Source organism: Ammospiza nelsoni, chromosome 3 (genome assembly GCF_027579445.1).
Source record: "Ammospiza nelsoni isolate bAmmNel1 chromosome 3, bAmmNel1.pri, whole genome shotgun sequence".
Classification (NCBI taxonomy): Eukaryota; Metazoa; Chordata; class Aves; order Passeriformes; family Passerellidae; genus Ammospiza; species Ammospiza nelsoni.
In genome coordinates this window covers 42,753,773-42,776,759 of record NC_080635.1, presented here as the reverse complement: position 1 = coordinate 42,776,759, position 22,987 = coordinate 42,753,773, and the positions used below count along the sequence as shown (strand labels likewise).

The 22,987-nt window shown below is 41.5% G+C and overlaps 1 protein-coding gene across 1 annotated transcript in view; it reads right to left on the bottom strand.

Moving 5' to 3' along the window:
• PGBD5 (piggyBac transposable element derived 5) overlaps window positions 1-22,987 on the bottom strand; it is a 68,175-nt gene that overhangs the window by 8,300 nt on the left and 36,888 nt on the right. The window contains exons 4-6 of the mRNA XM_059469153.1: window positions 14,031-14,211; window positions 7,042-7,239; window positions 1,080-1,185 (exon numbers count right to left, since the gene is read on the bottom strand). Coding sequence (XP_059325136.1) covers window positions 1,080-1,185; window positions 7,042-7,239; window positions 14,031-14,211 — 485 coding nt within the window. The remainder of the gene's footprint in view (window positions 1-1,079; window positions 1,186-7,041; window positions 7,240-14,030; window positions 14,212-22,987) is intronic.

Below are 22,987 nucleotides of genomic sequence, written 5' to 3'. Positions count from 1 at the left end.
TGGGAAGCTTGCTGATGCTTCTCCTCAGGTTTATTGTGAGCAAAGGATGATTGCTGCTGCTGCTGTCAACAGTAGGTGGGAGGATGTGGGGGCAGAGCGAGAGCGTACACTGCTGGTAGGTGGACCACAAGGCAGAACTAGAAAGGACTGACATCTTTATATTTAGGTTCTGACTAATTCTAGGACTGCCAGAATATTCTCTCTTCAGTCATAAGATTTCCCATTCTCCCATTTTCCTACTTTCATTTTTTTAGTAACCATTTAAATCTACTACCCCAGCTTTTTTCCACATTGATTTCCTCAGACCAAATCCCAACATCATCCTCCAGCAACCATCTCCTCTCATCTTTAATATATTCTACTGAATTCTTGCTGTCTTGCCCAGAGCTGGCTTGGAAAATCTGTGCTTTTTCTCTTTTCTCAATTTCTAGTTCTTGAAATCTTCTGTACCTCATTGCTATTCCCACAGCCAAGCTTCACTACTGCTATTCTTACTCCCTGCTGTTCCTCCCTGCTACATTAAGAGCTAACACTGAGGACACCAACTGGAATTCAGGAGCCAAAAGTTCTACATTCTGTCTCTCTTTGTGTAGATCAGCTTTACATGCAGAACTGAATGTCTTTTTCCTTCTGGCTCCAGGTGATGCAAATATCACCAGGACAGATTATAAACTAAACAGCAGCTACTGCTAGAGGTGGAGAGCTGAGCTAGCCCGAGAGACGTGTGGGGCTGGTAGACCCTGGTTGAATTCTCTATCAGTCTGTTGGCTCATCCTCCCATCACTTATTAAAGGTCATTTATAAGATGCTCATTTATAAGTTGCAAAGGATCTGTGTCTCAAAATTTCTTTTTTTTTGTCTGATGGATGGGTAGACAGAGCCAAACCAAGACCAGCAATGTAGTTCCTGCTTTGTGCAGAGCCAGTATCTGATCTTTGATTTAAACAGAAGTTCTGTCAGAGAATCAGTGAAAGCAGCATTGGGCCCTCACATGCAGCTCAACATGAACAACTCAAACCTTGCAGCAACAGAGAAGGTGTGAAAGAGGTACACACAAACATGCACATCTTCTTACTTACTTGCTGTATTTATCATCATATTTGCAGATATAGCTAAGGTGAGCAGCAAAGGCTTCAACTGCCAGTGGGCATGGAATTTCTCCGCTTTTTCTCTTAATTATAACTCCTGCATCAATTAGAAACATAACAGTTTTAAACTGACATCATAATTCTAGCTACTGAAAAATATGTTTTCTATATATGGCTTATAAAATAAACATTATTGACAGTTTTCCCCCTAAAGCTGGAAAATTATCTGTAACAGAGATGCTAATTTGATTTCTTTTCCCACAGCTAGTACATTGAACAAGTGGAAGTAGAAGAAGAGGGATCATTTTTAGTTGGAAATGAAAAGGTGTTAGACACAAACATCTTTAGCATATATTCAAAGGAACTCACACATTCCTGTAGTCCCACAGCAGCCCCCTATAGACAGTGTTAATCTCTCCTTTTTTGGGTTACAAGAAGTTGTGGTCACCTCTAGAGCAGTAACTTGCTGTTACATGCTTTGAATTCTGGAGGTCCCAAATTAGTCCCTTGAAATTAAATCCTTTGCTTATCTCCACCCATGGGGGCCAACAGGGGAGCTTCTCTTCCCTGGGTGCCAATTGACACAGAGAAGAAAATACAGTGAGAAGTGGCCAACTGGCTGAACTCAGGAAGAGAGAAGTGAGGCTGGCGGGTGATTGTGGTCTCAGAAATGAAAAGCAGCCTCGTTCCAGCTGTGGGGAGCCAGAGCTCAGAAGTACCCATAGGTTGCTCACTGGAGGTGAGCACACATTTCTCTGCCTGCAAGTGCTGTTTCCTGTCCTGTCTCCATAGCTGGCTTGGTAATTCAGCTCATCATAGGGGATGGCCATCCTGCCTACTCCAGAAATCCGTGGAAAGTCAACAGGCATCACCCTGCAGCCTTCTACCAACCACTTTTTGCACAGGCAGGTGCTAGAGCAGGTTACTCCAGAAATCGAGTCTATCTTTGACCTGGCCTTATCCAACACTCCTGCAATATTTGTAAGTCCAATGCCTTCCTAAGAAACTCCCCTAACTCTTTTCTGGTGTATTGCTCCTGGAGAAAGCTCCCTGTAGGAAGGAAGGGTGGGTAAAACAAACTTGGAGCATGTTCCCTAACTTTTGATGTTATGCCCCCACAGGTTTCAATCGTGGGCTCTCCAGGGTGTGGAGCACCACTTACTCCATGGCTATGGCACACTGCTCAGTGAGGCTCCCTTCTCTCAGGTACAACACTATTTTGTCCAGGTCTAGAGAAGCACAGGGCTGGTTGCATCCTTTCTCAGCATCATTTCAGGACAGGTACAATCCTTGGCTTTCTCATTTCTCAGTCTTTCCAGACAATTTCTTCACTTTCCTTCTCCCAGCTCTTTTCCAATCAGCCCTTAAATGCTACTCACGTTTTGATTACAGACTTCACCATTTCATTCCTCCAGCTGGAAGTCTCATTCCATCCATTATCTCTGTCAAGCCCCCTGTGCTGTCCTAGCTGGCAGACTCTATTTTGGAGCTAGTATGCGACATACTAAATGTCATGCTACAGCTGAGCCATGCAGAAATTTATTTGGGGTGTTTAAAGTCTGATTTTTCAAGAGTCCAAAATTATATTACCTCTGAATTGCTCAATACGCTCTCCTTTCACCTCTGCCTCCTCAGGCTGGGTGTAAATGTAGCCCAAGGTGTGGGGGGGGAAAACCAATCAAACAAAGAAATTTCTTCATTACATTCATGTAATTATTATAGTGTGGTTTTGATTCTTTTAATGAGTCCTACACATATCTGGCCAGCATGAGGTAAAAAGAACTGATACACCACCAGCCTGCTGCATTAGTGCTGCAAAATCACTTGTCATCTCATCAGGGCAAGTCAGGGAAGGGTAAGTATGTTCCCAGTACAAGTGTTTAAAAAAAAATCACCTTCTTTCTCCTCTTGCTCTCTTCTCTTTCTTCCCTTTCTCTTCCTTTGGAGAATTTGTATTTCCTTTGCAATTTGCTTTGTATTCATAATCTTTAAAGGAATGCATTGCAGTGGCAGAACCATATACTCCCTTATCACTTTCTATTATATTCCGCATAACATTCCCCTGTTTTAAGAATATAAATAGCTGTATAGGCATACTATTTTTACCTTTCCTAGGCTTGTTTCACAGCCATAGCCCACCTTCCCAGGGAAGACAACTGCCAGAGCTGGGTCATTCCTAGCTGCAGGTCTCTGTGGCACGTGGCCCTGAGCTGACTCATCGGCACATCCGATGGATGAGCCATTTCCCCTCCTGGTCCTCCCCCAGCACTGCTGTGTTCCCATCCCTGGCAGCACTCCAGGGAACACACCACCTGCACTGCAGCCACAGCCTGCCTTTGCTTCCATGCTGGAAAGGGTGCTGACTGCCGGCCTCCATCCTGTTACCACAGAAAGGCATCACCTTTTGGCTTTGGTGTTCTTTTAACCTTTTTTCTTTTTAATTTCAATTTCTAAGCTTTACGCTTGTGAAGCAAGGCTTGAGAAATACTACCTCAAATGAAACAAGCCAAAAAACAAAGGTTTACATATGTTTGTTTCCTGAAAACACGGATCCTAAGCCTATCTAGAGTAATGCATTTTTGAAAATGGGAGTCCCACTAATACCAGCACTTGCACCCATCTTGTCAAACCCTGAGATTTCATAACAGTATAGAAGAAGGGGCATTTATTGATCCAAGTGCTATCTGGATTTTTATCAGGACTTTGATTTCTTACAGCTCTTTATCAGAATTGCCAACATTCAGCGTTGGACAAGGTCCCATGATTGAGGTCTTCCCAATGGGGTCCTCCAGCCCCATCCCTAATCTCACCATACTTGGACACAACTTCCTAGTCTCACAAAGGAGACATGGAAAAGGTAAATTGAAACTCTAAGCTTATCCATTCTTTGGATAAGGAAAGGAAACATGCTTTTTAACACCATACTTCTTTCCCCAGATTTTCCAATTCTGGGCCAATCTCAGAAGCTGATTTTTTCAGGAAACTGGACTGTCACCAGTCACCTGTCACTCCAGCTTCTCCTGGAGTAAGTACCACACAGAGAGTCAAACAACTGCTTCATACAAGTGTGATTGCTCCACAACATCTCCCATCTTCTCACAAGTCACTTTTGAGATGCCATCTGCAGCTCTTTATTCCTTGCACATGTGGCCCAAGCTCTGTTTTCTATGCTTAGTTATTGACTGTTTAGCTTTTAAGTAGGGCTAGTTGGTGAAGAGCAGCTGTGGAAGTTATTCTTAGAAAGAAGCTACTTAAAAAGATCTTGGGTTCAACAGTTTTTTGCTGAAGATGTAATTCTGGGCATCCTACTGGGCAGCATGTGAGGGTGCTGCCTGCTCCATCCTGCTACATATGCAAGGTAGAAAAGATTGCAATTATCTCTAGAACACAATAATGGAGATGCTGAGGAAGTGGGCATCAGATCTAGAGTGAAAAACCAAAATGCAGCCTTATCCAACAGGTGGGGAGATTTCAACCAGGACACAGATGACCTGCTTTAGAGTAAGTTAACTTTTTAATCTCTGAGGGTCCCTATCTCTTTTGAATTCTCACTTCTTCTGTAATACAAGCCCAAGGAAATTTAAAGCTTAAGAGCAATTAAAAATCTGACTGGATTTTGTTCTAGGCAGAAACCACATACTTGATAGCAGAGTAAGCAGGATATGTTTGCAAGACCAAAGGAATTAGATCCATCCTTGAGTATCTGAGATGATGTATTGTGACATGCTGGTTTAAAACATCCATTATAAATAACCTGCTTCATCTAAGAATAGTATTCATAGATCTGCTCTGACAAGTGTACTGCCCTCCTGGTGCCTCTGGCTTGGGTGGGATTTGCACTCCAAGTACAGGCAAGATTTACCTTCTTGACTTTTTTTAAAATTGCAATAAATAGTTAATTATTAGCTATGTCCACCTCTTTCCTCATCCTAAGTGTTCTGTCCACCATCTCTTGCCTACTGTTTCTAAGGTTTTCTCTTCATGGCCTCCTCCAGCCCACGCACATTTACACTCAGCCAAGTGCAAATGCACTGTGCATCACCAGACAATCCCACTGGCACCAGTCTCTGTTCAACTAGGCCACGTGGCTTTTAACCCTGTTTAACTACCTCCTCTAACATGAAACATGGGCTGAGCACGTCTGTGCTACAGGCCTGCCTCAAGCAGCACAGATTTCTCCTCCTCCTCTATATATACATACCTTAGAGAGACTGGTAGTCCAGCTTCTCTTTGAGTTGGTTTAAATTCTCTTTGCTGCACTGACTTTAGTGATGCCAAATCAGAGGCAAGCAATCTGGTCTCTTGCCTTCCCACCGAGCTTCCATCTGTTCCCATGTCCCTGCTAGAGACTCTTTGCCCAGCATCACACTTTAAAAAGCCAGGCTCTGTTTTCTGCTCTGATTCACAGTGAACTATGTCAACTGTCCCAGACAGAATTTGGTGAGCAGTGAGTTGGGAAAGCCTTGTCCATCTCACACAAAGGTTGTAATCATAAATACCTCAAACATCACCAACAATCCCCTTTATGCCAAAACAGACCCAAGTTCAATCACAAGCACAACAGCTCACACCTCCATGTCCTGCTTTTAAAGGATGCTGCCAGCACAGTCTGCTTTTGCTCCTCTTTTTAACAGGGCAATTAACACTGATGTTTACAAACAGAGTATTTTCCTAATATTTATGAATTATAATCAAATGCTCCATGCTAGTCTATAAAAAACAAGTAAGTAGTTTGTAGCAATAAGTCTTGTCCAGTTAGTGCTGCCGAATGATCTAAATCCAGCAAAAACCACCAGGGAAACAGCAGAAATCCTGATGGTGAAAGCCACTCATGTGGAGCTACATTACTCCAGAGACTGGCTTCAGCAGGGTGTTCAAGTGTCACACTTCCTTCTCCTAAATATTTCCAGCATTTGTGCTCAGATATCAGTCCATCTGAATCACCAAGTCCTCACTCTGCTGAGATGCCCAGCACAATTCCTCAGGATCAGTTCATTACTTTGCTTAGGCAAAGAGCCTTCTGGCAAAGCACTGAACAACACACTAAGTCAGCTTTTTCAGCTTACCATATAGTAATTCCAGGCCTTAGTTTTGCTTCTGTAATCTGTAAATACATGTGAGAGTTGCTTAGGATTCAGAAAATTAGTGCAGAAGATGCCTTTGAATTGGTGGCTTTGTATTTAAATGTTTATGTTTTACTCATTTGTCTCTGGCAGTTATACATAAATTTGAATTATAAAAATTCTAAGAAAGTGAAACAACATTCTTATTGAAAAACTCATTTCAGTAAGTTTTAGTCATTGCATTTTACCAAAGTTTCCAAATGTTCTTAAAACCATCTTATACTTTCAAAAAGGAAAATATTTCAGTAGTAAGAAGCTCTCTGTAATTATTCTAACTATCCAAATTATCTGTTTTGGTTTCTTTTCATCGACTGCCAAAATCAGTTTAACATACAGCAGGAAACCTTAATCATATCTACTTCTGGCAAAAAAGATACTTGTTTGTGACTAAGTTTTTACTAGATAAGAAAAATTAATTGTAGGATCTGCTTGGAGTTCAAAGTACATCATGACATTTATTAATTTTTCTGTTGTAGCAATCCTACAAGATGCTTTGCAAATGGAACTAATATTGTCATATGCAGTAATCATCTTCCTTTCTCTGACCATCAGCAAAGATATAATCTTAAAACCTGAAAGGAAAGTGCCTCTACCAGCTCAGGCAAGGATGCTGCATTAGCAGTAGGCTTTTTAACCTTTGTATGGGAAAGAAAGAACAGCTGTATGAAGATACAAAAGGGAAGCAATCACTACAGCTACTGTTTATCTAGGATGTATGATCAGTTACAATCAAGCTCTTTGTTCAGGGTTATTATCAATCTCAGTGACTCACTTTGGCTTGTGACATAAAGCATATGCACTTTGGAGATGAGAATAGGAATATTGCTTACCTTGTTGAACTGGGGAATAGGCGTTGGTCAGAAAACGAAAGTGCCCTTTATTGTACCAGCAAATCAATGACATGTTTCCCTTCATTCTTATTCTGTACTGTCCTCTGGACTGTGGAGTTGCAGAATTGTTCAGCATGGATGGAGGTAGGCCTGTGCAGTCACTCTTCCTGGTGCTCAGCAACCCACAGCAGTAAATCTCTGCATGTGAACAAACACATTCCCTATTAGCAAGCCATTGCATGGACCTAGAGAGCAAAACCAGCAGAGCAAGCCTGAAAGACCTCTTAAAGAACTTCCCCGACAACCTTCTAGTCCAACATATATGTCAGCCAATTGGTTTTCTTCTGTAATACCAAAGATTTGTGTCCTACAGACAAGTGCGGAAAGCCTGATCTCCTATGATGCTTTTAGTCACAATAATCTACTGCTTCACTGTGCTGCCACGATCTTGATTTTTAGCTCGATACTCCTCACACCTGCATCATCTGCTTTGCTAAGGAAATCCTGCTTAAGCAGCTGGAAACCACGGAAACCAATGGTTGATTTAAAAAAATGCATATGCCAGAAGGATGGAGAAGATGGAAATTTCAGTGAAAACTGATTTTAGGGCACTAAAGCAAGAGCTGATTTTGTCCTGCAAAGACATCAGAGGCTCTTGCAGGAGACACAGTCTGTTGCTCACAGCTTCCTGGCTTTTTCATATGTGAGAGGCAATGAATAAAATCTAACACAACAAAATGCATCTCAATGCAGCCAGGCGGGCACAAACAAGGTTTGAAAACAACATTAATAACAATGCTTGAATTTTTCATTAGGCTGTGAAATAGTAACAGCCTGTTTCTGTTAGTCCAAGAGAAGCAGATCTTCTTGATCAAATTGTTCCCTGACTCAAAGACATCTTGGATGGAAATTTCCATGGTCTCCCTCAGTTTTGTGTTAACCCATTTGAGTAGAAAAAAACAGTGGGCATGGAAGCAGGTGACATCTGTGCACATCTTGTGGTGGTTTAAAGCTCATCTGTCAGCTAAGTCTGCTTGATCAAATTTTTCATTCTGCTGAATTTTGCATTATATCCTTACAGTGAAAATACAAAGTCAGAATGCCATGTCTGGCTTCCCCTAAATATGTTACCTCTGTTCTTATGTTTCCATAAACATGTTACCTCTGTTCCTGGATTTCCATTTATGTGGCTCTTCTGCCTCTGTCTTTCTGGGAGCACTTAAGCTCTTGAGTGCAGGTGCAGCCTTTGTCCTCACCTATAGTGATTGGCATGCTGAACATGCCCTCAACAGCTCACAGACACTACAGGAATACTAATAAATTAATTGCATCTACTCATGCATTGGTCCAGTTGCTGAGGGCAGATCTACAAAGAGCTACAGCTCTTCCATCAGAAATTTAAGACACTCATAAGAGAAGGTCAACTAACACAGCAATGGGAAAACTTCATTCTCAGGTGAGAAAACCTGCACTCCACCAGTTATTTCTAATGAATTAATCAGTCCCTGGAAATCTGTAAGTTCCTTCCATAAAAGAAAATGAGAAAAGCCTGATGACAACAGGCTTACGATCATTATAGAGGGAACCGCACCTCCAGTGGAAAGCTGATTTTTTATTTTTCTGTTTAAAAATTTCTTCTGTTGCTAAGAGGTACCCAAACAGTGTAGGTCATGTACCTGCAGACTATGCCATTAACATAGCAAACATTTATAAAGCTTTATTCTAGCCAATATTAAGATCTTCCTGCTTTGATAACAAACAAACCTGCAAAGAATTTCCTTAGCTGTCCAGAGTTTATTATTCATTGAAATGTGATACTTTTTCCAGGAGGCTGCAATGGAATAAAACCAAGCTAGTAACTACATTATTGTGCTAAAACTTCAAAATAGCAACAGCCATCTTTGAGATCCCATAATAATTAGTTGTAGCTTTTCCTTGTATTGTAGCAGTAAGCCTGCAGAAAACTTCCAGCAGGTGTTCCACTCCTCTTGTAGAATAATGGGAAGCGTTTTCTCTCTAAGGAACACATCGTGTAGCCTTCCTGCTGTACAGCCCAGAAAAGTGCAGCACTTCTGCAGATTTACTAGCATCTCTCATCATGGATGAAACCCTTAATCTACTGTAGAGGTTTTTAAAATCACCCAGCTACTATAGCAATAGAAGCAATAAAAATTACACCCATCTGGCTCAATGAAGTTTTTGTCTGTAATTAAATCAGAATCACAACAGGTGTTTTCTGCACACACAAGAGTCAGTGGAAGCAGTTTGTTCTCTGGTCTTCTTAAACTGTAGGTGCAATATAAATGAATACACCTAAGACAGTTTAGCAAAGAAGAGGAAGTGTGGTATAGTCACCCAAAACTCATTCCCAGAGTCTCCAGCCTCCAGAAAGCTTGTGCTGAAGCCTATTTCACCATATCTTCACTAATGCAGTTCACAAAGGCCATCAGGCTCGAGCTAATTCAGGCAAAAATACACATTCTGCAATCACTTATTCTGCATGCAACACTGGGTCAAGTCAGAGCTGGGAAACCAGGGTAGGACTGCTGTGGGGAGCAGAGGTGAATTTGTTTTAGTCTATGTGCTGGAGCTGCAGGATCCTGCAAACCTTGTTGGGAATGCCACGGCCAACCAGGCTGGCAGTTCTTGCAGCTCTGCCAACACCAGCCCTTCTGCAGAACAGAGACAGCTGCTCCTCCTGGTTCAGAACATGCAGAAGAGACTTTCAGGGATCATATGTTTAAGGGAAGCATGGAACACAGGGCTTTAGGAGGTTTTGTCCTCTATAAAGGACAATTCTAATGCTTAGAGAGGGAACCAGGGATGTGACTATGAATGAATGTCACAGCAAATAGCAGTGACAGCTGCTCTGTCTGCTCACAGAACAGAGAATCTGGGGCATTTCAGAGCAGGTTTCCAGTTCTATTCAGAGGCCAGTGAAAGAAATTCTTTGTATGTCCCCTGAAAAAAAAAGGTCTATTCAGGGTTTTGATTTTGAAAAAGATCAAAGTGCTATCTTATTTTCTGAAGTTTTCTCAGTTCTTGGTATCTTCACATAGGTCTTAGAATTATGTTCACTGACATCCCTTTATATTACAAGGCACACTATTGTCTCCTGTGGTACAGTGAAGGTGCTACACCACAGGCTCTCAATAAAGAGAGAGAATTATTGTCTTTAACAATAATACATGTGTGGGATAGGATGAGGAAAAGTGAATGATAGTTAAGATTTTACAAAATTTTTTTGTAGGATGACAGGATCCTATGGATTAAAGAATAGTTCAGGCTGAAAAACAACTCAGGAGATCTCTAGTCCCACCCCCTGACAGAGACAGGTGAGCTCTGAGGCCAGACAGTGCCATTCAGGGCTTTATCTTGTCTGGGCTTGTAAACTTCCAAGGACAGAGACTGCACAACCTGTCTGGGCATCCTGCTTCACTGCCCTCAGGAAAAATCCTGCATCTAGTCTGATCATCTTTTTTTCAGCCTAAATCTGTTATTTTTTGTCCTTCCACAATGCAGCACTGTAAAGAGCCAGCTCCATTCTCATGATTGGGTAGCATAAGGCTGCTGCTGTTGCATCCCCCCAAAGCCTCTTCTCAACCTGAACAAGAACAGTTCCCTCCCCACAGCAGAGTATGCTTGTATGCAGAGTATTCTTGCACTGGAGGCATGTTGTCTAAAACTGTAGGAGGCAATAATCACCTCCCTTGATCTACAGGCTAGACTCCTGTTAACACAGCTTGGGACAGTGCTGACCACCTTGGCTGCCAGCACACGCTGCTGACTCAGGTTCAGCATGCTGGTTACCAACACCCCAAGTCTTCTCCACCAAGAATTTTGAAAGGAACTAATAGAGTTTTAGTGGGTGACTTTCCAGATTTTCCAGAATTGTCTTAAGCTGCCTTAAAACTTTCATGTTCCCAGAAAGTTTATGACTTCCAAGCATGAACTTATTTAAATATTTCCCTATTTCTCTGTTCATAGTCACAAAACCCCCAAACAAAATAAAGCAGTTATATCAAAACAGGACAACCCCTGCGGCAGGGAGGAATGACAAGGAGGACTCCATCTTATCAGAAGGATAACTAATTACTTTATTATACTATATTATTCTACACTATATTACATTATATTACATTATATCTAAACTGAATCTGCCAAGCACTCCACTGCACTCCAACTGCAGAGAATCTCGTGACTGTCAGCTGACAGTCCCGACACACACACTCTTGGCCCTGACAGGCCAAGTGAACAAAACACCATCACTTTGGGTAAGCAATCTCCATATTGCATTCTACTTTTGCACAAACACAGCATAGAAAATAAGATAAGAATTGCTTTTCCTTTCTCAGAGGTTCAGAGAATGTGAAAACCAGAAATATTCTTAGGAAGAATTGTGCCTTGCTTTTCTCTGTGAAGAGAAATGTGGCGACACAGTTAAGATCAATACCAATTTTTTTTTTTTGTTTTGGCTCTCAATGGGATCTTTCTACCACTGGTTCTGCTCTAGCCCAGAAATGGAATCTTCTTGTACAAAAAAAGCAAATTTATCAGTTTAAGAATGGGTCTTGAACTATCATGAGCACCTGAGCATAGATACTTTTCAACAGGCTCTCGTGACATTTTCTGGTCATCGTGTCGCTCTGTTCAGGTTTAGCTGAAGTCATACACCAAAAAGGAGTCACACACCAAAAAACCCCAACACTGACTTCATTGCTGAAGGAGACTCTGTGGTAGATGAGGAGAGATCTCTCTGTCCAGTCCAGGCTTCTTTGCTTGCCTCTCCCCAGATGTCCTGCTAATGCAGCAGGATCCCAGCAGGTGCTGGCAGTACACAATCTGCTCTGCAGCAGAGTCAATAAACACCATCTCCTCCAAGGCTCTTACTGACTTCACCACAGCTTGACATCTCAAGCATCTCACCTCTCCCAATGTCTCACAGTCCTTCCAGCTCAACATTCCCTGGCAAAACCTCTTTGCTAGCCCCTAGCAGCTCATGGCAAATGCAGAAAATCCCACTGCCTTATTAAACAGAAACATTTTTCTCCCCGTGTTCTTCTTTATGTAGGAGTGCCATGCTACATTGCAAAGTCAATAAACCTGCTCTCTCGGTGTCCACCCCCTACCCACCTCATAGCTGCACCCCTAGGAAGGTGATAGTGTGTACCAGAGCTGAAATTCAATTTTGGAGGCAGCTGTCAGAGATTATAAAGTCTCATGAAGCTATATAACAAATCATGAACCAAAATGAAATCTCAGCATTGCATTAGCATATTTGATCAGATAGTAAGTCAAAATTACATGTTTTTAAAAGACATTACTGAATTTGTTACCTGCTAGAAACCATTAATTTGAATGATCTGTGCAGTGTAAAGCCTATGAATAATTCAACTCTGTGAACAGTTTGAATTATCTGCAAGTAATAAACATTCAGCTGGTTTAGTAGCCATGTATCTTTTTCACCAGGGTTACTGACCAAATGGATCATGCCAGATCATCTTTATCCTTCTCTAGCTGAGCATAGAGGATGAACTCAGTCAAGCTGTCTTTACATTTAAACCTTAACATTTCATCTCAGGTACAAAGAGTATGTGTATTATCTTCTGCATTTTGCATCATTGGTTTGGTAGTCTTAAAAATGTAATGCTTATAATCAGTTGAGAAAAGCCATCTAACAAAGATAGGTCTCTGCTCAGAGGAAAAACTCCAGTGCACTACAAATATGCTTTACTCCATTCCCATTTGGCTGTTCACAGCACTTGGAAAACCATGGCTCTTTTATGAGGTATGCAGATATTCCACTGTAGCCAGTGAGCTTCCAGCTTGCCTGAATTAATGTAGGAGCTAAATTCTGCACGGAGCTCAACAGATGCAGCCCTCAGTGCCAGCACAGTCTGTAGTGCTAAACTACAGCACTGGTGCAGCTCACTGATGTTCTCATTTTAAATGAGAATTACCATATTGTCTCAATTCCCAGACTCTCCCCCTGCTTTGGGCCATGTTTCATTAATGTAATGGTTGGCGTGGGTTTAATTTTCTGCAATGGCAAAAGTGCCCAGCTTGGACAGCAGTGGTGTGTCAGCAAATGGCCTCGTTGCTGTGATGCATGATGGCAGCCTCCAGCCTCACTGCTGGGAAGGATCTCTTCCATGCAGCACATCACTCTGAAAGGCTGTGCTGGCTGAAGAACGAGACCAGAGTGATATGAAATCACTTAGAACTGACTGGCAAGAGTGCAGGATCCTGTTATTGCAGGGGAGTCACAAGTCCTCAGCTTCAGGAAAGTGGCTTTTCCATGCTCAGAGTGAGGGGACATTTGACAGAAAGGATAACTTGGGATTGCTCTTTGCAGTGGCAAGAGACTTGCTTGGGTGAGCTGTATCAATGGACATTCCACTGAGAAGTTTGTTTTTGCTAATGGAGAGTTTTATTATGCTTTCAAAACTAAAATCTGTCCTATCAAGGTATGTTGATGCTAGCAAAAATCCCCCAAAACAGAAAAAAGCAAACTTTTCTAGAGCTTTTGCAAAGGCATAAAATCCTCTAGAGAAAAGACATCTTTAACAGACATTAAACCAAAAAAGACTTCTAAGGCACATCTCATTCATCCCATCCTTCATCTCTGACAACAGGAACAGAGAAATTATGAGCAGATAGGAAATTCCTTGAAAAGCCTCCCAAGTCACATAACAGATTTTACCTCACATTTCTAAGTCAAAGAACAAAAGCAAGCACTTTAAATAACCTCATTAAAATTGTTTTTACATCCTCATTTTGAAGATTTAAAAAGGTAGATTTAAAAAGCAACTTAGAAGTCTTCTGCATAGTACCTTCTCATGAATGAGAAGTTTTCTTAGACACGAACAACTTATCTATACAAGGAATTGAAATGTCAGTGAAGACTTTTGAAATTTGTTTTTTAATTCAGTGGCACGAGGCCCCTAGGTCTGTTGCCATTAAAACCCAATGAGTCACCCAATACACACCTTGCTTCTCAAATTCTTCAAAGAGATTCAGGCTGGTAATGCTTGGGCCTGTGAAGATGATGTAGTTCTTCCCAGAGGCGTTCTGACAAAGGCTTTTGGCCACCATGCTGTGAAGCTGTGGTTTGTTCTTCAAAGCATCCAACCCATCAGCACCACTCCCTTCTTTGAGATGGACATAAATCTTAAATGAGAAATGGTAAGAAAAGTAAGAAGGTTATAAGGAATCTAGAGGGATTAGATGCAATTCCCAACACACGTGCACATCTCAACTTGAGGCAAGCTGAGAAGGCAGCAGACACTTGTTATAAAGGCTAATTAAAGTTCCTCTCAAGGGCCTGTTGCTTTTAAACCAATTCAGGTTAGCTGGCACAGCTACTGATAAATATGGCATACTTCACCTCACTTCTGAGGCTCCTGTCACTGTTGTGCAGTTTGAAGATTGTTTGCTTGGCAGGGAAAGACTCCAGTCATAACTGGATTACATTTTATACTGAATCTGCATAGGCTTCAGTGCTGCCAGCAAAAGGAGAGCACGGGAACTTCAGTTTCAAGAAAAGCCAGTGTAAGATGACCAGAAGGAAATGGCCCATTACCTTCACTGCATCAATATTCACTGCATCATTTGCAGTAACCATCAGGTTGTGACACAAGTGTATGTGCACCTCCATAAATGAGCAAAATGCACACCCAACCAGCCAGAACACCCTCATCAAACTCCCCAGGCACAGTGCTAACACTCAGATCCTTTACATGGATCCTGATTTGGAAGCAACCCACCAAAACAGTTTGAACCATGCAGAGGGAAAAAGTGTGTAACCCTTTGTTTGTACACAAGCCTTCTATTTGATTTCATGGACAGTATTTTGGAAGCACAACTTTCACCTTTTATAAAGTTCAACACTTAATAAAGCCCACTAGACATCCAACCTTCATTTTGCTCTAAGAGCTAGCAGAAATAACCTGCTGGAAAGAGAAATAAGAGGAAGCAAACACTGTACTCTGTTACTCAAATACTACTGTAGTATCATGGAATTTGCAAATATTTAAATGAATAAACAAATGCAAATTCAGAAAAACTTGCCCAGGCCTGCCTTCACGACTTTGGCTCTGAAATACTCAAATCTTTTATGAATTACAGAAAATTTTACCTGTCAAAGAAAAAACTGAAACTTGTTCAGTATTCAGGGACAGGGAAAAGTAATTTTGCCTTGGTTTTTGGAGTGATATATCCACAACAACTTCGTTAAATTTGTTTGAGAATTCAACCATGCAAAACATGCATCATTACTTTTCTGTATAGATTATTTCTCTTACCAACAGACACTGTTAAAAATGAAAATTCATAGCAATCCTCAGAGAACAAAAATGCTCATGTTTGCACTAGTGCTTCCAGTAATTTGTAACTCAATGATCTTAGAGAAAAACAAAATTCAATTAAACAGCATCTCTCCTTTTAGATGGTGCATCTCCCAGCACTAGTATTCTGCATAATATTCCCTAGCAATTCATGCACCATAGAATAGAACTCAACAGAATGTGTTACATATGAAATTTCTGGGAAATTAGACATAATTTGTATTTTGAAGGAACTGACATGCTGAAAACAAAGTTGGTGCAAGGACAAATGCACGCTAATTCCAAAAACTAGAGTGTATATTAACAGGAGGTCTTAAATACACCATTTATGGTAAAAAATATATATAAAATAAAAACCCTTTTTATTGATAGAAACAGCTCTCTGATGAGAACAAAGATAGCAATTTTTGCAGACTCCCTAATTCTGCTCCACTAATTTTGGATGGCTGTCAAATTAGTGCTTTCTCCAGTTCTAAGACTGAGGACTAGCTAATTATGATAAGTCATTTAGGTTATTAATCAGGGCTCCACAGAGCCAGTGGAATGCATTCAAAGAACAGATTGTTCCAAATTTACAGCAAAGGTATTTAGTGATTATTGGCAACAAAACTAAGATTAGGTTACTAGTATGTCAGCACAGAGACCACACATCAAACACTCAAAATCTACAGACAGGGCAGTGGAGACAGAAAATGCAGACAGATTAGTTTTGACCTTGCATTAGCAGATAAGCTGAAAATAAAGCAGGAAATCTCTCTAAGTCTATAAAAGTGTCTTACACCTTACCTTCCCATATCCAGTAAATCTTAGAGTCTCTCATGCTCCATGTTCCTTGTAGAGTGCTGCCTCTCCAAGGGACAGTCCTCTGGCACTGCTGCTGTGCCAGCTGGTCCCTTGCTGTGGGCTGGTTTGTGTCTGCAAGCAGCTCCTTCAGAGCCTGCCCACCATGCAACTGGCCACTGAGGTACCCCTACTTTCATATGAAGATGCTACATACTTCACAGGTTTTGTTAGCACAATTCCCTGTGCATCCGGCTGTGAATCTCAACCCCTTGCTCTGTTCACCTTCCCAGTGCACATTATTCCAATGTCCATACCCACTGCTGAACCTTTCTTCCTCCTCCAATGTTAAATATATTTTCCCCTTGGGCAGTTCCTTACCTATCCAAAACCAGCCTTTTTTCTTGGCACAGTATTTTTGGAGAAGCATCATTCAAAGCTTTATCATGCTCAGCTTTATTGGGATGATGGGTGAGAGCAGCAGTGTTGGAAAGCATAAAGGCTGCTGTGAAACACTGGCTGTGTACAGATAACTGGCAAAGGGATTGCTTCAAATATCTTTGCAATGCCTAGGATCCCATATGGCCTTCATTTTCCCTCATCCAACTTATTTCATTCTACCTCAATCCATTAGGATCCTACCAACTGAAGCCCACAGCACTTCTGCCTTTCTGTAATGCAGTAAAAGTGTTATTTAGTAGTCAGGAATCTGCAGAAAAAGCACCAATTGCCAGAAATTGGCTGTTAGACCTTCATAGGCACAGTCAGAAACTGCTGCCCCAAAATGCTTGTTAGACCATTCACTACACCTTCTGGTTTGTCCTGGAACATTAGAATTTTGTGTTCTTTCCATGTGCACCAACAGCAAGATATCATCAGAAGTACAGGCTCAACAAGTGTTGCTGGATAACAGGTGGGAGCTGCTGGCAGCAAACATCCTCTGCTTCTGTGCAGGACAGCCCAAGCAGCACTTCTGGAATACCTGCAGAGATCTCTTTCACTGTCTGTCTTTTCTAATGGCTCCTGATACATTTGATCTACAGCAGCAATTGGGAAAGACTGTATGGAAGTGACATCATCTGTCTTAGGAGGTGACTATGGGCTGAAGATATTTAACATGCAGCACTTTTTCTATTCATTCCTCAATTATTTGTTGAATATTTGTTGAATACCTGTTGTTGATCAGAACAGTGACGCACTCAATTGTGCCGTCTCTCTATCTGTGGCTGCCCTACTGCACCAGATACTTTCCAGTATGTTTTCATTACCTTCTTCTGGAAAATCCATAAGGTCTCACAGAAACTGAGTAAAAAACTGAACACTTAGGAGCAAAAGCTACATCTTGACTGCATATTTAAGAGAATATGCCCTAGAAACTGAAATATTGGTGATTTTGCTCATATTTAAAGCTCAGATGGCGTATTGAAAGCACTTGAGAATAGCACATCCCAAATACTCCACCTTCATACATAATTGAAGCACCCCAGGGTACAATTCTCAAATGAAATAGATGACATTTGGAAGGAAAAAAAGGGCAGAGATAGTAATAAACAGAAAGAAGATTTTGAAAGATACATTGTGCAATAACATTTCACAAAGGGCAGATCCTAAACAACCACAAAACAGAAGCCATGTTTTTAGATAACAGTTATAAAAGCAAGATAAAAAAGTAAAGTTGTCATGACTTTTCGATCCTTGATAGCTATTGAAAAAATAACTTTATTTTTTCTACAGGCTTCACAGCCCACCCACAACTGTGCATTCCTAGCACTACTTTCTAGATCCCACCTCAGTCAGTCTTCCCCTCATCCTAAACCTCACCTTCAACTGTTGCCATTGCCAACACTGCTGGGAGATTCTCCTCTCCAGTTCCATCCCAAATCTGCTGCAGTTCATACCCTCTGCTTCTTTAATGATATCTTCCCAGACAGCTCTTGTCTAGCAGATATTGGCACCAGTGGTGGTGCTCTTACTGAGCCCAGATTTTTTCATTTGTTCTAGCCTCTCTTCATTTTCTTCCTGCTACTCTAAAGGCTATTTTCTAAAGCGTATGCAAGAACATACCGTTTTCCCAACCTGTTCCCAGCTACTTCCTGGTGTTCCTAACAAAGCTCTTTACTTGATCCCTTTCTTTTCCCCCTCTGCATTCTATTTAGAATGATTTCAATCTGCATTAACACTCATGGATGCAGCTAATATCTTTGTGCTGTGGAGTGACAAGCATCTGTTCTGCTTGCACATATTCTTCAAAGTTTCTAAAAAGATCTTTGTGAGACTGGCAAAAAGATGCTGGTACAGTTGACAATGCAAGTTCAATGTGGCTTAGAGTTCTTTGCTTTCCTTTCCTTGATTTCTTTGTCACTGAGGGCACAACAACATCTTACCTGCATGGCAGATTGACAACCCATGGGTCAACAATTCATGGATCAACAAATGCAGATTCTTCTCTGTACCCTCTCCCAGGCAGCCACATCTAGATCAGGGAGATTCATTTCCTCTAACAGCTCCATGTAAATAATTTCCAATTCTTTCAAATACCTAAGAACTGTCTGGCTTTACTCCCAATTACTGCAATCATCCTTCTTTACTTTGGCCTTGCTGCAATGTATCTTGACATCCAGACAGCACTTCAGCCCTCAGATGACTTGCCTAACCCTTTGCTTTAGCCATGCCAGCCTTCTACCACTTCCCTCTTCTCTGCAGCATCAAAAGGAAATGGGGCTGGAAAATGGAGACAAGCCTTTATGGTCTAGGCTTCCCCACTGACCTCCTATACCGTGTCAGTGTAGTGATTCCTGCTCACACTTGCCCTGTGAAGCCAAGCATCCAACAACCAATGTCACACAAGCCCACATTTGCCTCTTTCCATGCTGCCCTTCTCCTGTCTGGCTGGAAATCATCACCATCTCAGCAGGGCTCTTTACTTTTGCTCTTCAAAGCCTTTCCTAGAAAGGATGCAATCCCAAAAGGCAATTGCTAATCAATACATCGGTCCTCTTTTTTCTTAATGCTACTTTTCTAGGCTTCCTCTGTGTAACTGGCAGCCCAGCTCAAGTCCATGACTGAGGCTTCACTCTGGTGCCACACAATTGCACAACATTGGCTCAGTTTTTTCCATGAAAATTACAGCTGAGCTGTGAGAAGGTGTGTAAGTGGGAAGATGTAGAAGTGATGCAAGGCAGGAGCAGTATGAACTATCAGAAGGGCTGTAACTGTTGAGGGGATAACACACAGCAGCTCAAGGAGGAAAATACATTAAAAGGGTGTCAAATCTTAAGGCAAAACCGAGTGACAAATCACTGACACAAGGACCCAGCCATTTCCAAGGAGGAACCACAAGGCTGATGACTGCCTGGCCCATGCAGGCTCACCAGGAGTAGGGTTTATACTGGCACCCAGCAGTGAGTTAGTCCCAGAGCTCTGCCATGTGCACTAGCCAAGAAACACTGCTGCACTCAGCCTGCTTCCAGAGTTCTCTGGGCATCCAAAATGTGTCTGAACTAAAGAGATTTGCTGTAGGAAGCTTAAGGCTCTTGCACTTAGATCCTGAATTTCTTAGAGCAGAGAGTTTTTTTTAGTTCTGCTTATTGCACCCAGCACAAAGGGATGGGATCCATGAGGAGCATTCCTACAGCAAACCTATTAAGTTCACAAAACAGGGGGCTCTGGTGCTTTAAGTCTCCTTCCCAAGCAAAGTTGCCCTGAGAATATCTGCAGAAAGGACACAATCATGCAGGTAGTTTTATTGTCATAAACTCCAAGCAGTTCAGATAGGAACTAAAAATAACTTTCATTCACACTTGAAAAGAGACACTAAGACTGTATGTAAGACAGATATTTGCATTAGATCACATTTAGGTTTGGTTTCCTATTAATTTAGAAACATGGTAAGATTGTAACGCCCATAAAATGAATAGGACTGGCCCATCACACATGTGCAAAAATACCTTTCCAGTTAACACTGGTGAGCAAGAGGATAATTGACTTTTAACTGAGATCTGGGATTCTCAGATGCTGACATTACAGAACCACATGCATTAAAAGCCAGAGCTGGGTGGGAGCCAGAGGAAGAAAGTAGGTAGGATTTTCCAGTCACCAGTGGCTGACAAAGGAAGGTGATCAGATTTCCTGGGATCCCCTCACCGACAAAGCCTGACCTTGAGAACCTCCTCAAAGCAGCTGCTACATCTGTGTGTTCCAGATGCAACTGTTCTAGCAATAGAGGAATTATCAGGGCCCTGTTTAAAGAAATGCAAGGGCTCAGACTAATCTCTAAACAGAACTTAAATAGGCTGAAATACCAACATTTCTGAGCAGCTTATTAAACAAGTGCACAGATGGTCAACTCTCCTGCAACTCTGACCTTGAAAACAAAACTGACTCTAGGTTTATTTACCCCATTGACTGAATGCACTTATGTGGTGTGTTGTGAAATTATAAATTCTTTGGGGCACAATCTCGGTTTCTCTAAATTCTGGAAGTTCTTACTCTGTAAAATCAATGGGGTTATGAAGTATTCAAGCTGGCTGTAGCTACTCTGTCTGACATGAACTACAGCATATACTATAGAAGCATGGTGTTTACATTGTTTGGGGTTTTTTTTTTTGCCGCCACTGAGAGCTCTGCCATTGATCTGTGGAGCAACCTCAGACATCTCCCTTCACTGAGACTGCTGCTCTTTGCAGAAAGAGCCCTTTCTCACCCTCTCAGGTAGTGATCCAGGTTTTTTTTACCCTGATCCAGGTTTCACTCTTTAAACATGGCTGTCATGCAAATCACTGTTTCTTCAGGACCATAGAAAGACTCAAGATGCAGAGACACAGTACTTTTCCTTACTCTGTTCTGACTCATCACTTCATGGGAAGCAGTGGAAGGTGGAAACTCAAAGTCAGTCCCAGCACAAGGACCTAAAGGGCTTCATAAATCTGAGTAACATATTTCACAGAGATATTTGTGAAAATGAAGTGCACTATTGCAAGAATTTTCTGCCAGGGAATATAAGCAAGTGCAGAGTCCAGATATTCAGGGGCAGGGAGGAGGTGTGGGAAGGGAGAAGTCTCCAGTATAGCCTCAGAAAATAAAATTAATCTCAGTGCATAGGAAAGGATATGCACATCCATAAACTAATTTTTTCCTCAGCATGATACCAGCTTTTAAAGCAAATAATAATGTTGATGAGTTAATTCCATTATTGCCTATCAGAGTGATTAATATTGCCTGACTGTCCCTTTGCAGTGCTCTCTACCATCTAAGTACAGTCTTTCATCTTGCTAATTGATGGCTCTTTGGGTCAGGGACTGTCTGAGGGTTACATTTGGGCTATGGATGGATCTGTGCTTCAGGATGAGGCACTATGGGAATACCTTGTTCTGCCAGCTCTCCATGTGCTGGGGTTCACCAGCATCCTGTGCTTACTTCTCCTGCAAAATGATCAGAAAACCTTCTTGTGCAGGAGGAGCTATGCAAGGACTAGGCATCACTTAGTAATAGTTACTCATAATCATGCTCATTCCTTTAGAGCCACACAAGAATGCAAACAGAGAGCATGATATGTCTCACCAGGAGGAAATAACTAGCCCTGGTAAGGAATTTGAGAATTTTCTTCATCATTTTTTGATGAGCGATATTGCTATATCTAAAATGAGAAATAGTCCTACCAATCATATTTATGAACCATTTTGATAATCAAGTGTTCCAGATTTTCCGAGAAAAAGAAAGAAATAAGAACTCACAAAAAAACCTGACACAGCTGGAGTTTTGATTTAAATAGCATGACTTACTATTTAAATATACTCTAAGCAAATACTGTAAGAAAGACTTTTAAGCTACTTCAATAATTTAAACTGCAATCAAGACATTAAAATATTGGTTTTAAAAGTGTCTCCGTGGTAAGTAGGGAAATAGAGGTGCTAAGCAGTATGTAGGGAGATAGACTGAAAAGAAACAAGAAAAGCAAAGAGAAGATGGAGCAGAGAGGCACACCTGAAGTCCTGCAAGCTGTGTTTGTTGTTCCCCCTGAATCAAAGAAATGAGAAGGCCCAAGCCCTCTCCCACAGCAGCTGCTGCCACCTTGATGTCCAGTGTCAAGGGCAGATGAAAAAGGCAATGGTATCAGGGCAGTTTTGCCGCCTACTTTGCCAAAGTCAGCTCTCCTGGAGCCCTTCTGAGCGCTCTGAGAGGTTTTGCTTGTGTCCCCAACTGCAGCAGACATATATTTCTATTGTTTGAATAATGTGTCCTTCCTGCATGTTCCCACTTGGCCAGGTGACCGTGAAGAGATGCTCAGCCAACAAAGCTATTCACTGCAACAAGATGCTCTGCTTAAGATTTTTTGAAGCAGAGATATAATCTGAAATTGTGCATCCATTTTAAAACAATTAACTGTCAGAGTGCAGTCAAGTTATCTGGAGTACAGAAGACAGAAAATTAGTGTAATATTCAAGCATTATTTATATTATGAATATATAAGCCTATGCACCTTCTTATGTCCACAAGCAGCACTTGAGCTTTATGCCATTTCTGTTCCATGAATGGCTTATTGGGCTAGATTTTTAACCAAACACCATTTCCTTAAAAAAGCAAATGATGAGCCATCAAAAAGAAGTGTTTACTCATATCCAAAAAACTGATTCAAAGTTTTGTTCACAAGAACAAGCACGAACAGGAATTTGAGGAGACAAGCAGCTGAAACTCCTAATATTAACAACTGACCTGTGAGCTGTCAACCAGATTTCACACAGTAACTCAGCATGTGGCACATCCATTTTTCATTAGGAAAAACCAACTAATCTTTTTCACCATAGGAAAAGCAGAACACTGGG